Source organism: Nuphar pumila, chromosome 16, assembly GCF_984573655.1.
Source record: "Nuphar pumila chromosome 16, dmNupPumi1.hap1.1, whole genome shotgun sequence".
In the NCBI taxonomy this organism is placed as follows: domain Eukaryota; kingdom Viridiplantae; phylum Streptophyta; class Magnoliopsida; order Nymphaeales; family Nymphaeaceae; genus Nuphar; species Nuphar pumila.
The window spans coordinates 6,386,600-6,400,966 of NC_143264.1; the positions used below are offsets into that span (position 1 = coordinate 6,386,600).

General features: G+C 37.0%; 1 protein-coding gene across 1 annotated transcript in view; it reads right to left on the minus strand.

Moving 5' to 3' along the window:
* Positions 1-1,714: 1,714 nt before the first annotated feature.
* The window catches only part of LOC149812793 (alpha-mannosidase I MNS5-like), a 49,626-nt gene continuing 36,973 nt past the window's right edge, over positions 1,715-14,367 (minus strand). The window contains exons 9-15 of the mRNA XM_089990692.1: positions 8,176-8,296; positions 6,455-6,536; positions 6,270-6,355; positions 5,144-5,244; positions 4,770-4,911; positions 4,410-4,560; positions 1,715-2,307 (exon numbers count right to left, since the gene is read on the minus strand). Coding sequence (XP_089846818.1) covers positions 2,077-2,307; positions 4,410-4,560; positions 4,770-4,911; positions 5,144-5,244; positions 6,270-6,355; positions 6,455-6,536; positions 8,176-8,296 — 914 coding nt within the window. The 3' untranslated portion in view covers positions 1,715-2,076. The remainder of the gene's footprint in view (positions 2,308-4,409; positions 4,561-4,769; positions 4,912-5,143; positions 5,245-6,269; positions 6,356-6,454; positions 6,537-8,175; positions 8,297-14,367) is intronic.

Sequence of the window (14,367 nt, forward strand, 5' to 3'; positions counted from 1 at the left end):
ACTTCAAAAAAAAATTGCCCGTTTTGAGTATTCGCGGGTTTTAATGAAAGGCGAAACTAAAATTTTGTGTGCATTTAATAGGGACATGCATGCAAAAGAAAATTTTAATAATAACTTAATAATGTATTCATGCATGTGCACTGGAATCATGCATATTTAATGTTCTATATTAGTTCATGTATTATTACATGTTCTATTTCATGTGAGATATTGTTGTTGCATGACAATTTTTATTGCATGACAATTGTTGTTAAATGCATAAATGGTAATTGAATTGTAAGATTGATGTAGTTTATTTTCTTTGAAAAATTGCATGAGTTTGATTTACATTGTTTTTTGCCTATTTGAATTTTTAGAAGAATCGTACAAGGATCTTTGATTCTTATCTAGTATTATTTATGTTTTTTACAGGACCTGATGCCCAATGGTAAGGACGTCTGGCATATGGAGCTTACGAGACTGCATGACTACTTCTGATATTTTGTTTGGGACAATGTGGTTCTATAATTTTAGACATTGATTTGACTATGTTCTTAAACTTTGATTAGTGATTAATAAAGCTAATTATTTGATTGTTGGTTCAATGTAAGATCCCTTGTGGTTTGGAATGTGTTAAGTCTATGAGGCCCCAGATCCTTGGGTTTTGGTTTACGCAATTGTTAAAAAAAAATCACTTTTTAACGAGAATGAGTTGGGGTCATTACAACCGCCGTCCAAAGAGGAGAGGAAGAGGAGTTAGAGATGGAGAAGAGTTGGAGAGGGAGAGAGTCAGACAGGGAGAGTGCAATCGTGCCATAATACCCCCCCCCCCCCCACTTTTTTTGACCAAAATAGACTCGGTCAAAATTGACCAAGTCCATTTTGGACAAATGTAATCATGGGTGCAATACCCAAAAATGTTTGACCACAACCGATGCAGCAAAATTTTGTATTTGTTGCACCGGGTGCTGCACCCGAGTTGCATCAGGTGCCGCGGCCTCTAGGGAGAGTCTTTGTGACATAGCTTGATAGAAATCAAGTTATTCACCCCAAACCTTTGAGCATAGCTTTCTCTTCTTTTTCTTTGCCAGAAGGGATATGTTTGTAAACACAAAATGGACCCCACAACTGAGGTTTCATCATGAAATGCTGCACTAAATGAATCTTACAGATGAGGGAGAACATTGCAAAATGGCAACCACACATCAAGATGTTAATCACCAGGGGTTATCTTCAGGCTACATTGGAATCTAGAAGTCTATGACTACCACGCTCAATCCTTAATTTGTTACATATATTAGGGGGGACACAGTTTTTGGTAAACTACGAAGTAAAGAAAACCAGTACATGAATATGATGCTAGCTTAAAAGGTGTTACAACAATCTTGTGCACACTTGAAAGTTTCATATTTTTTTTTCAATATTCACCTGAATAGATATCTAGTTCTTTGATTGCCCCTGAGGTTGCACACATGGCTAGACCAGGTTGCTGGTTTTTACTTCTAGATATTATTCCTAGTCAGATTACCACTACTCTTTAAAAGCATCTGCATCAACTGAGAATACTACAAACCTGATGTCAGATCAAATCTAATAGCCATATGTTGTGAAATTTGATTGGCTTCCAGACCAAACAAAATCTGTTTTCGTATATTGCCAGATTCTGTGAGTTACTAAACTAGGTCAGGCACAATGGATTCTTCATGTGAGAGAGAGTATCAATCAAATCATAAAATGGTAGATGATTATTCAAAGCATTTCATTCATAGCAAGAAAATTTGATACACAATAAAGATGAACTATTATTTTGTGAATGAATGGATTTTAAAATACAGATCAGAAAACAGGGAACAAAACTTTCTGGTACAACTTTATCAAGTGGGCAGTTCCTCTTTTTTGCAAATCATAAAGAATACTCGTTTGAACACATTAAAGGTTGAAGAGCACCATCCCAAAAGCAACCACGACCTGCACACATCATTGGAAGCACTCTTGATGTCTTTTCTTCATTGTGTTGTGGCTAGCTCTATACCAAACTCATTCTTTGCCCCCTTCCCTCTTACCATTTCTCAGAAATACTAGGCAGTGGGAAGAATTTCAAGTTTCTAGCAACCATAAACCACAGTACCCTGCTAAGCTACACATTCTTTTTCTGCAAGTAATGGAATCAATGCCACAATCTTTGTTGGTCTCGCACCTATGGTCCCGGCGAGAATCATGGACATGGCAAACACTCTCCATTGGGAGTTCACCGTTTCCTGGTGAGATCAGAATGGCTGGACAGAGCTTCTGTGACGTCGCACTTGTGCATGCTGCTTGGTTCTTACACTACGTTAGAAGACAATAGAGAAAATATCAAAATACTCGTATCACAAGTTAAATTTTTTTGCCACAAATATACACCATTGATTTCTCTTTGACAAAACTATGTTACAAATATGAAAAGATGGACCATGAAGTAATTTTCCTTTGATAAAACAACAATCAAACACCATGCTGTTCAAGAACAAAAAATAGCAAAAGAGATGATCAAAAGAAGGTAAATACAAAGCTATAGATCTTATAAGAGGTCATGAGTGACCAACAAACAAGCATCAGGCAAACTCAATAACAAGTTGGACTTACCTGTCCCACAAAGATTCTGAAGCCATCCTACGAGGAAGGTATGTGCAAAAGCCAAAACACATGGGACAGAGAATCCAAAACCCTCTTAAAGAGTCTCGCTCGTGCAGACATGTCATGTCTGACAGGTAAGCAGGAGAAAATGGAGCATGCTAGTCACAAAGCTTATCTAGGTAAATTTGGTAGAATTCTTGTTTGTTGTGTCAGAGAGGTACGAATCTAAAGATGACATATCCTACCAAGACGGCTTCCTACTACAGTTACTGAAAAGAAAAGATGGAACCACCATCTTAAATATATTAATATGCCAAAGATCAACCAACACGTGTTTGAAACATATCTGGAAGTCCAAAATGGAAGACTTTTGTAAAGTATCCCACTATGGATTTGGCAAAACATGTGAAACCTTTTCCTACCATGTCTACTGCCAATTTTTCAGAGAAAAATGGTTTGCCTGCATGTTGCTGTCACCATATAGACATTAACAGAGATGGTAACAGCTTGCAATGATAATATTTGTGAAAGGACATCCTGCAACCTGCCTAAGAGAAAAAGAACAGAAAAAAAAAGGATTAGCACTCTCTATTGATTTCTTCTGTCTTTTGAAGCAGCAATTATGGGATTTCAACCTATGTCTCTTGGTTAAGATGTTATCACCCTATTATTCAGTTAGAGCATGTTTTCTAGTAATAAATGAGATTTGGGTTTCTCTCGCAACTTATTTTCACAAGATATGACAAATGTGTGAAAGATATGATGAAAGATACATAGACAGTCACCGTTAACATCAACCATCCACCTTTATCCAGGCCTAGAGATTGCATTAGCAGGCAAATCCCACTAACGGAAGAGTTTTGGCCACACCAAGGACCCATTTAAGCTCATAGTTATCTGCATTAGCCATTAAGTAACATCTCCAAGATAAGATACCTTGACATATGTTGTTTACATATGATATAGTTTGGTATTGCATATCACAAACTTCAACAATAAGGTACTGCCATAAATTTCCAGAAGTAGTTCAAGGACATTGTCATCAAGGACAAGGTCTCCAGATAATTATATCTAGTTCTTACCTACTCAGAGATAGAGACACCTACACATAATATTCCGGGTGCACATGGAAAAATATATCAAAACAGCAATCTAGTTTAGGGATTTATCTGGGAAGGTCAATTCCATCTAATTGACTCATTTCCAGCCTATGAGAAAAAGCTAATCATTCCTAGAGGAAGATTAATTTTAATATCACATTTGCATGGCCATAGGCCATAGGTGGCATATGGTAAACAAGCCATTGAGCAGAGTTTGTGTTGTTCAAGTTTGGCTAATTTAGGCTCAATGTGTTTGAGCTCAAGACTGAGTTTGGCATGTTTTGAACTTTAGTTCAGCCACAGCCTCTCATAAAGCCAAGCTCAAATTGACTCATTTCACTAGAAGATAACTTTAAAGAGTGACAAAAAAAAATATTTGGTGCTGTCAAGGTAACAAACATTCATGAAACAAGGAAGACCCCAAGCCCATAGATTTTAGAAACTTCATATTGACAGGTAAATACCTAACCAATCACATGAAAATAAGAAAACACTATGCTAAGCTGAGAACCATATGTTCAAACTGATCAACAAGCTGATAGTTCACCTCTCAAACAGAAATTATCAAAGAAACCTGGACATTAGTTTTTTTATTTTCTGGTAAGAGATCAAATATTTGCTAAGAAAAAATTACTTAAATCAGTGGACGGAATTTATGAATCACATAGAATTGATTATCAGGTAACAAATGGCAAACATATAAGGATGAGGCACCTTAACAGCAGCCAACCCAGTCGGCAAGTAGATCTCAGGAAGCCACTCGTGCCAAGCACCTCGTACAGGAAGAGGGTGACCCTCTGTTGTAAATATGTAATTTCGACCAGCCAAGAATGAGTCATCAAAAAGAAGATACAGATATTTGCACCTGGAAAGGGCATGCGTTAGTTAATTGTCGTGTCAATGGAGATGACATATTGCAGTGAACAGGTGCAGTATTCATGCAGATGGACGTGGATAGGAGGCGGCAGTCAGCATTATGGATATATTCCTAATAGAATGACATTAGAAAAAAGATATAAAATAAAATAAAAATCTGAAAAAGCATATATGCAGCATGACAATGTTATGACTTACATTTCAGCAAGAAAAAAACTATGTTGATGATCTTCCAGTTGCATGGAAGTCACGTCCTTAACACTTGCATATCCTCCATCAACTTTTGTATACCTATTAAGTGATTTTATGATTGTTTCACCAACTTCCATATACCATGGATCTGTTCATATAACAAAGAAGAAGCAAGCCAAACAACAAATGAAGAAGCATGTTAAGACATAATCGAAGAATGTGGAGCTTGAAGGGGGCATTTTTTAAGCAGGTAAAATGTAAAATGTCGCTCAAATGATAAGCATAAATTTTGATGACACCAACAATGAATTATGGTAAAGTTGGAGCTGCCAAACCAAAAATGGCCAAACAGTGCTGAGTCTGGAATCCAATATTCATACCTTTGGTAGCTTGGAAAAGGTAAAATGTGGACTCTGCTAGCTCAGGGCGCAAAGGATAATATTTCTCTGTAGGATGCAACATGTCCCGGTCCAGCAGGTATCTATAAAGGCCAATAAGTTCTTGTTAGAAAAAGAAATACTTACCTGGGAACTAGAGGTGCTAAGTTACAAATAAGAACTTAGTAAGTGGAAAGATCAATCATAACCCAAAATTTCTATCAAAAAAATGAATCTTGAGCCTGTCTTAAGTTTTATTTTCTGGATTTAATGTACATTACATGCTTTTGAGTTTGTAACATAGACAGAGTCCTGATGGTATTTACCAAACCGTACCTTACATTTTGTTGTTTCCTCATGTATTCTTTATATGTTCTATCAATATTCTGTGCAATCAAGTTATAATGCATGTAGATACGACTACACTATCATGGCATTTACATCTGTAAACATGAGACTACACCTGCAGATTAGACAATGAAAGGCTCAATATGAATAGCCTTGTTTTGCTTATTTCACTAAAAGTCTGGCACTCACATAAACATCCCATCTACAATTCGTTAGAAGGCCATCATACGGCATATTGTTGTTGGCTGTAAAAAGGCTCCTTGGAAGCTATTTACAAATACTGCAGAGACTAGAGAGGTAAACATTCTCTAATTTGGTTTAGACTTTCTGTAGATGTAGACTGCATTATATCTGTCACCATAACATTTGCAGGTTTTAGATGGAATTCTGAGTTTCACCCTTTAGCATAAAGAACACCTTCATTGAACCATTAAAAAATCATAGAAGCTAATTGAAATAAAACGTCAAAAAAAAGATGGAAAATCAAAATGAAAGACATAATAAAAGAGCAAAGGACTACATGAATGTTTAACTGAAACAAGCTCAGTCTATCTCATAACATTCCTCAAACATGGAAAACTGAACCAGAAAAAAAAAAAACCTTATAAACTGCAAGTCTGCAAGCTACAGCATAAGGTAGCATAATACTAGTGCAAACACAACAGGGGAAAACAATATAAAACAATAAATGAACAAATAAAGAAATAAGAATAAATTTAACAACCAAGAAACATGAGTTTTTTTTCTGAAGTACAACTGAGAATCTAAAGTTTTGATGTACCTTTCTGGAAGCACCCCAAACCTCTTCCACACATGAAAAAACTCACGATGTGTTGAATTGGCAGCTGCAACATCGCCAATCAGAATCTGTCCATGATAAGCATAAGAGGGTCAAAAACATGTAAGGATTCAAGTTCAACTCTCAGCAGATTACCAATAAAAAAGTTTAGGTTCAGACTTACTGACCTGAATACCAGGCCAAAAAGCTTGAAGGCTTGTAAGTTGCCAATAAGTTGCTTTTCCTGTCTTCATATCAGCTTCATGGTACCTGAAACAAGTACCAACCATGAATTTGTGGAAGTGCATAACAGATATTAAAACCAAAGCCGAAAAAGTTCCTTAACAAAATGCACTCGACAGTATCATGATTGATAGCTTGTGTCCACTACCAATATGAGCAGAAATCCAGGAACATCACCAATGCAAAAGCTTGAAACTTCTCAATGCCTTTCTAAAATGAAAACTTGTAACCTCGTTCTAAAACCAAGATCATTCTACAATAGATGCAGTAGTAGATATAGCAGGCATCACAAATTAGAAAATCAATCCTCTTAATCATGATTTTACAATGGATAGACACATGACAGTCAGTTCAGAAGCATGCTGTTGATTTGCTATGTTTGAGTACAGAGACAATGGACTGTTTAGAGGAATGAGCATCAATAATATTAAGAAATGTGAAAAACTGATAGAATATTAAATATGGCCAAACTTGAGGAAAATGGAACTGGCTGAAGAAAGTTTTTTTTTTTGGACAATCCAAGGGACCCCCCCCCCCCCGGTCACTGACAGCACATTGGCTGGCCTCCGGTTGGTAAAACCCTTGAGGTCACCCCTGCCCACTGGGGAGTACATCCAGCTTCGACCTTGTGGCAAGGGATGCCACCTGTGGGTTTCAAACTTGTGACATCTCGTGAACTTGGTCACATTTACAAGTCACCCCTACCAAATGAGCGGAGCCCTTGTGAGCTGAAGAAAGTTGAATATGTAACACACAAGCATCATACGAGGAGGATATGCAGTAACAGGAGTTCCCACATCAAAACTTCTTACACATAGCAGTAGAACAAAAGTAGATATAATATGCTTATGCCAAGCCAGGGCTTGGTCTTGACAAGTTATTTTTGGAAGGTTGACTTCTTAGCATTGTTGTCCTCAATTTCCTTTCTCCTCTAACAAATTCTAATGGACTTGTCCTTGACAACAAAAGAAATAAGACCTCAGATACTAAAGATAAGGATGATAACGATAAATAAAAAAAGTTGCCTAATGTTGATTAACAATGAAAATGGAGAAATAGCTTTAGCTTCCTCATACAGAACAAACAGCACAGAGTTGATTAACAATGAAAATGGAGAAATGGCTTCAGCTTCCTCATACAGAACAAACAGCACAGAGACGCCAACACCATTCTTTCTAGACCATGTAACAGAAAGTTGGCCCTGGGCATATGGTGGGTGTTGAGTGTGTTTGTGTGTTTATGTGTGTGTGAGCACGCATATGTGTGCTCTCATGTGTGTGTGTGTGTGTGTCAGAATCTGTTTATGTAGTATAACAATTATTGTGCATGTACAGGTTTGGATTGCTAATGATGCACGTTTTTGCCTATTATGCAGCTTTATATTTCCTGGAAGCCATTTTCTAATATACACCATTTCCGGCCATGGATAAGTAATCCTTCAAGTGACCTAATCATATCACTTCAGTGAGTAACCACATGGATACTGTAAAAAGCAGATGTTCTCTGAAAGAAACATTACATCCTTTTGCATAGAACAAACTAAATAGCATTCAACTGTAGAAGAAAGCCATTAACAGATCCATATTGTTCAAAGAGTTAAGAAAATAACAAAATGCTAAACCAGAATGATCACTCTGAAAGAGCAAGTTAATAGATAGAGCTTCACCATGGTCCATGACGGAAGTACTTCTGAGCAGCAACATAAGCAGAATGGAACATGACCCAGAATTCGTCTCGCCCAAAAAGAATATGAGCTTTAAGAAGATACTCATAAAATGAATCAACACCTACAATGTATCATTAACGACTCAAAATAAGAGTGTGTTAACTCATTTAGCAGTGGAAAATGTTAAGTTTATATATATATATATATATATATATATATATATATATATTTATTTATTTATTTATTTATTTATTTATTTATTTATATATATTTATATTGGTTACTAATAAAGGTATGGAACTAATGAGTAGAAATCACTTTTTTTTTTAAATTTCTGATTTTTTGTAGATCAAAGGTTACGGATGTGATCTACATGGTTTGTTTAGTAGGAAACTTGTTTTGAATCATGTGATTATGACAAGTAATTAGGTTTTTAAAGGAATCCAAAAATCAATGGACCACGATGTGCCAAAATTTCATAATTCAAAAGATCACATTTTAACATCAGAAAAACACGATCCAAGGCTTGATCCTTAGCAAACAAACAATGTTGAACGCATCTATGTGGTTAGATTGAGTCAATACAACTTGCACCTATGATTTCTAGCTCATTAGTTTTGTACCTTCATTAGTAGGCTAGTAGCCAATATTTACCCTATATATATTATGTTGATGCAATAGGTAATACCCATTATGGGCATTTTGGTCACTTTGTATTTTTCCTTTTCTTTAATTTTCTGTTTTTGTTTTTTACTATTTTGTGTTGGTCTTTTTAGTAAAAAACCACATATAGTCATTGGGAGCACCCAACGACTATATTTATAGCCGTTGGGATGCTCCCAACGGCTCTATGTGGACCTTTGTTTGTATATAAAGGGGTGTTACCCCTTGGATGGATTTTGCTTTATCAAGCACCCACACTCTCAATAATATTTATATTTTTTACTTGTGTTTTTTCTCCTTAGTGGGTTATGTGAATGTGTTTGTGTATTGACCCATAAGTGATCCTTGTTCTTGAGCTCTTGTAAGCCCATAAGAGGCATTCTATTGTATTGTTTTTCCCTCTTTCATTACATGGTATCAGAGTCTTGGTGCTCTTTGATTGTAATTTGTATTTGAAGATAGCGTAGTAGACCGTGAAGATCGAAGAAGTGCCCATTCGTTGCTTCAGGAAGAGTGTGATTAACCATCTTCAACTCCCTTCTTATCCCCCTCTTTTTTTTTTTTTTTGCTTTCATGGTCAACAAGAAAGTTGTAACCGTTGTTCCCATCAAATTTGATGGGACCAACTACAACATGTGGGCCACTGCGGTAAAGAGAATTCTAGTTGGAAAAGAAATGTGGCACTTGGTTGATGGTTCTAATGTAGAACCTCAACCTATTCTTACCAAAGTTGTTGTGGGAGAAGATGGTACATCTAAAAAAGAGACCCTCAAAGGAAATGAGAGAGATAAAGCTCTCTTGAATTACAAAAATACCTATAAGGCATGGGAAGTAGGCCATGCTAAAGTGTTATCTCTCTTCATGGGAAGTATGTGTGAGGAACCATGTGTGAATATCTTAGAATTTGAAAGGGCGGATGAGGCTTAGACTTTTATCAAACAAACGTATACCCAAAGAGATGCCACTCATAAATGAGAAATACATAACGAGATCCATAAGTGTACGCAAGGTGACAAAAGTGTGTGAATACTATGGATCCTTAAAAAGACTTTGGGACCAAATGGCGAAATTGGAGCCTATTGGGGACACACCCAATGATGCTCATCAAAGAAAAAAACAAGTCTTAAAAGAGCAAATTTTTTTAATTTATACAAGGCCTTAGACCTGAATTCGAACATATAAGGGTCACCATCACTCATCGTGAGAAAGATGCGCTTCCACCTCTTCATGAAATATTGGCCGAAGTATGTACGAAAAAAACTAGATTGAAGACTATAACCGAGTCCAAGGAACCTAAAGATAATGTTTTGGTGATCCAAAGAACTAATACCTACAAGCCTCTTCACTTCACAAGACCCAACTTTGGGAGGCAACGTAATGATAAGGAAGAACATATGCTATAATTGTGAAAAACTGAGACACATTAAGCCTTATTGCCCTGAATCTAAAGGAAAGCATGAGTGAAGAGCAGCGTGCATGGATGCATCATACGAGGATAAGAATGGAACCAATGGAGATTCCAAATCCGTTTGAACTATATCATTATCCTAATTAGTAGAAGCCCTACAACAGCTTCTCAAATGTTCATCATCTTCCGTCATGGGTGGCGCGTGTAAGAAGATGAGTTCTTGGATCACCACCAAACAACACTTTAAAGAGCTCCAACCAAAGTGTCGAGAAAGAACACTCACAAGAACTACAAAGGTTCATACAAAATACCCAAAAAAGGGTATGCAACAAAAAAGAGAAAAAAAATATATATTATTGATTGCGAATCTCACTAGAGAAAGCATTACATTATGAGGGGGCAAAGCCCCATATTTATACACAATGAATGGGCTTGGAGGAGGGAGTCGTTGGGCTTCCAACGGTTCTAAATAGAGCCGTTGGGAGCCCAACGTCTCTTTATCTTTTTGACCAAGTCAAATATTGACTAGTCAAAAGACTATAAAGTAAAAGTAAGACAAAAAAAATCTTATTCTAACTAAACTAGGCCTATGCTAACTAAACTAAAAATAAAATAACAAAGATTCCTAGTTAGCCTAGGTTATTACATATAATTTAACACTCCCCCTCAAACTTACGGTTGGATAACCGAAAGTTTGTCAAAGAGAAAGTGAAATCGAGGAGCAGCGAGAGGTTTGGTAAAGAAGTCTGTCAGTTGATATTCTGAAGAAACATAGAAAAGATCAATGATGTCGTGCATAAATTTCTCTCGTACATAGTGATAATCCATCTCGATGTGCTTGGTTTGTTCGTGGAATGTTTGATTGTTGGCGATGTAAATAAAACTTTTGTTGTCGTAGCATAATCGTGATGCTCTTGTACTCTGAACACCCATGTCATAAAACAAGCGTCTTAGGCACAAGTATGAAGTTTTTGAAACTTTCAAAACTTTTCATAACCTTGTTAGAATTCTTCTTAAAACTAATATTTATATATTCCATTCAGATTCAGAGAGAGAATTTATGTCAAATAACTTTAAAAACTATTTATAAAATCATGGCATCTTGCAAAAGATCTTGTGCAAACACACCTCAATAAAATGATTTGGCCGAAAGAAAACATAAGCATATAATAGAAACCACTAGAACCTTGCTTATTTCTAAACATGTCTCAAAACAATTTTGGGTTGAAACTGAGCTTATTGTTGTTTACCTCATAAACAAACTTCCTTCAACGAAACTTTAAAATATTTTTCCCTATGAAAAACTTTATAAAACTACCCCTGATTATCTCAGATTAAGTATTTTTGGATGCAAATGTTTCGTTCTTACAAATAAAAATGACAAACTTTCACCCAGAGCCATTCTTTGTGTTTTCCTTGGTTATGGTGAAATTCAAAAAGAATTTAGATGTTATAATTTTAAACATGATAAACTCTATATTTCAAAGAATGTTACCTTTATAGAGCAAGAAAGTTTCTTTGATCTAAATGTGCCCACGAAAGAAAATGCTTACTCTTTTTGGAATTAGTTTCTAAATGTAATGATGGATTACTGAATAACAATGTTGATATTGATGTTGGTAATGAACCTCAATCCGACATTTAGTGTGGTGAGTCTCATGACAAAGATGGTAAACCTCTAGTTATTCAATATAGGATAAGAGGAGTATAAGATTTTGTGTAGGGTTCAACAACCTGCAGAAAATAGGAAAAGAGAGAGAGAGAGAGAGAGGAGGGAGATTCACAATCGCTGGGGGCGGCGCTCGTTAACCCAACCTCCCAGCCCTAAACTTTATAAATAGGGAAAAAATACGCTAGCTGAGATAACATGAAATTTACAGGAATGCCATTAATGAAATGGCATTGTGCATGTGTTAAAACATAACGTGCGTATGGATCTGGATCCAGATCCATACGCATATCATATTTTAACACCCTCCCTCAAGTTGTACGTGGTCTTGGAGCATGTACAACTTGCTCTTCAATAGCCAAAATTGATGTCCTGTTAACCCCTTGGTAAACAAGTCTGCCACTTGATCTTCTGTTCGAACATGATGTAGTTCTATCCCTTTCATCTCGACTTTCTACCGTATAAAATGTTGATCAATCTCAGTGTGCTTCGTTCTGCTATGCTGAATAGGATTACATGCAATGTTTATTGCGCTTTGATTGTCACATAGAAGAAATGATCGAATAATTGTCTCTCCAAGATCACTCAATAAGTGTCTAATCCATGAAACGTCTGCCGTGCCTGCAGCCATCGACCTGCATTCAGCCTCTGTACTCGACCGTGCCACTGCCTTTTGTTTTCTGCTGCTCCAGGACACTAAATTGTGTCCAATATATACACAATATCCAGAGACAAATCGTCTCTCATCTGGATCCCCTGCCCAATCTGCGTCTGTATAAGTGATGAGTTCATGCCCTCTATTGTTCTTGCGATAAACAAGACCATCTCCTATAGTTCCTTTTAAATATCGTAGAATGCGCTTCACAGCTTCCATATGACCTTCCGTTGGAGCATGCATAAACTGGGATACCTGATTGACAGCATAAACTATATCAAGTCTGGTAAAGGTCAAGTACTGCAGCATCCCCACAAGACTTCTATACGTTGTTGGGTTGACACAAAGATGGCCATCTTTAGAGCTTAGCCTTTGATGTAATACACTCAGAGTGCTGACTGGTTTGCAATTCGTCATCCCGGCTCTTTCTAGAAGATCAAAAGTGTATTTTTGTTGCATGAGTGTCAATGTGTCTTGTTGCCTGTCAACTTCCACACCAAAGAAGTACCTCAACTCCCCTAAATCTTTCATCTTGAAAGTTTTCATTAAAAACTGCTTCACGTCTTGCACATGATTATCTAAGCTCCCAGTGATCACAATGTCATCAACATATATAAGAAGAAGTATAACGATGTCTGTCTTTTGGTAAATGAAGAGTGAGTGGTCCAGAAAGCATCTTCTAAAACCATAGCTTTGAATTTGCATAGAGAAACTTTCAAACCAAGAACGGGACGCCTGTTTCAACCCATACAGAGATTTCCTTAGTTTGCACACCCAGGCAGTAGGATCCTTTTCGGCATAACCAGAAGGTTGCTCCATATACACTTCTTCCTTTAAAGTTCCATGCAAGAATGCATTTTTAACATCCATCTGACTAAGCCTTCATCCTCGGTCGACTGCTAGGGATATGATGACACGAATTGTACCCATTTTAACGACTGGAGTAAAAGTTTCATCGTAATCTTCACCATATTGTTGTGTGAATCCTCGAGCAATAAGTCGCGCTTTATATCTGTCAATACTTCCGTCAGGCTTATACTTTGTTTTATAAACCCATTTTGAGCCAACTATATTCTTTCCTTCTGGCCGAGGTACTATTTCCCAAGTCTGGCACTCATGAAGTGCTTCTATTTCTTCATTCATAGCTTCAGTCCAATGACGAGATTGAAGAGCTTGATTAAAACAAGTGGGTTCATCCTGTTTTGTGAGCTGAGACATAAACAACTGGAAATCAAGAGAAAAGGTCTCATAACTCACCCATCGTTGAATAGGATGCCTAATGCGTGACGGCCTTTGAGCCGGATCATTAGCGATGCTTTCCACATTCCTCTGCTTTATATTTTTGTCTCGTCTAGTGTATATATGTCCAGAGAAGCGTTCTACTGGGGTTGGTTTTACTAGAGATGGTTCAACACGCATCTGTGAGTCATCCAACCCCCTGCTCAAGCCAAAAGAAGGACAATTCACCTGACATGTTTCTCCTGTATTAGCAAAAAGATCTGCGCTCATCCATGGATCATATACCTCTACTTCTCGAGATGGCAACGCTTCAGAGTCATTTACCTGAAAATTTTGTTCATCAAAAACAACATTCCTAGAGGTCCTAATACGTTTTGTAGTAGGATCATAGCATCGATAGCCTTTGATCCGCATACCCAACAAATCTGCACTTAACGGCCTTGTCCTGAAACTTATTTCGCAGAGATGAATCAATATGTACATAACATACACAACCAAAAACACGCAACTCATCATAAGAGAGATGTTGCTCAAATAAAGTATAATATGGAGAGTGTT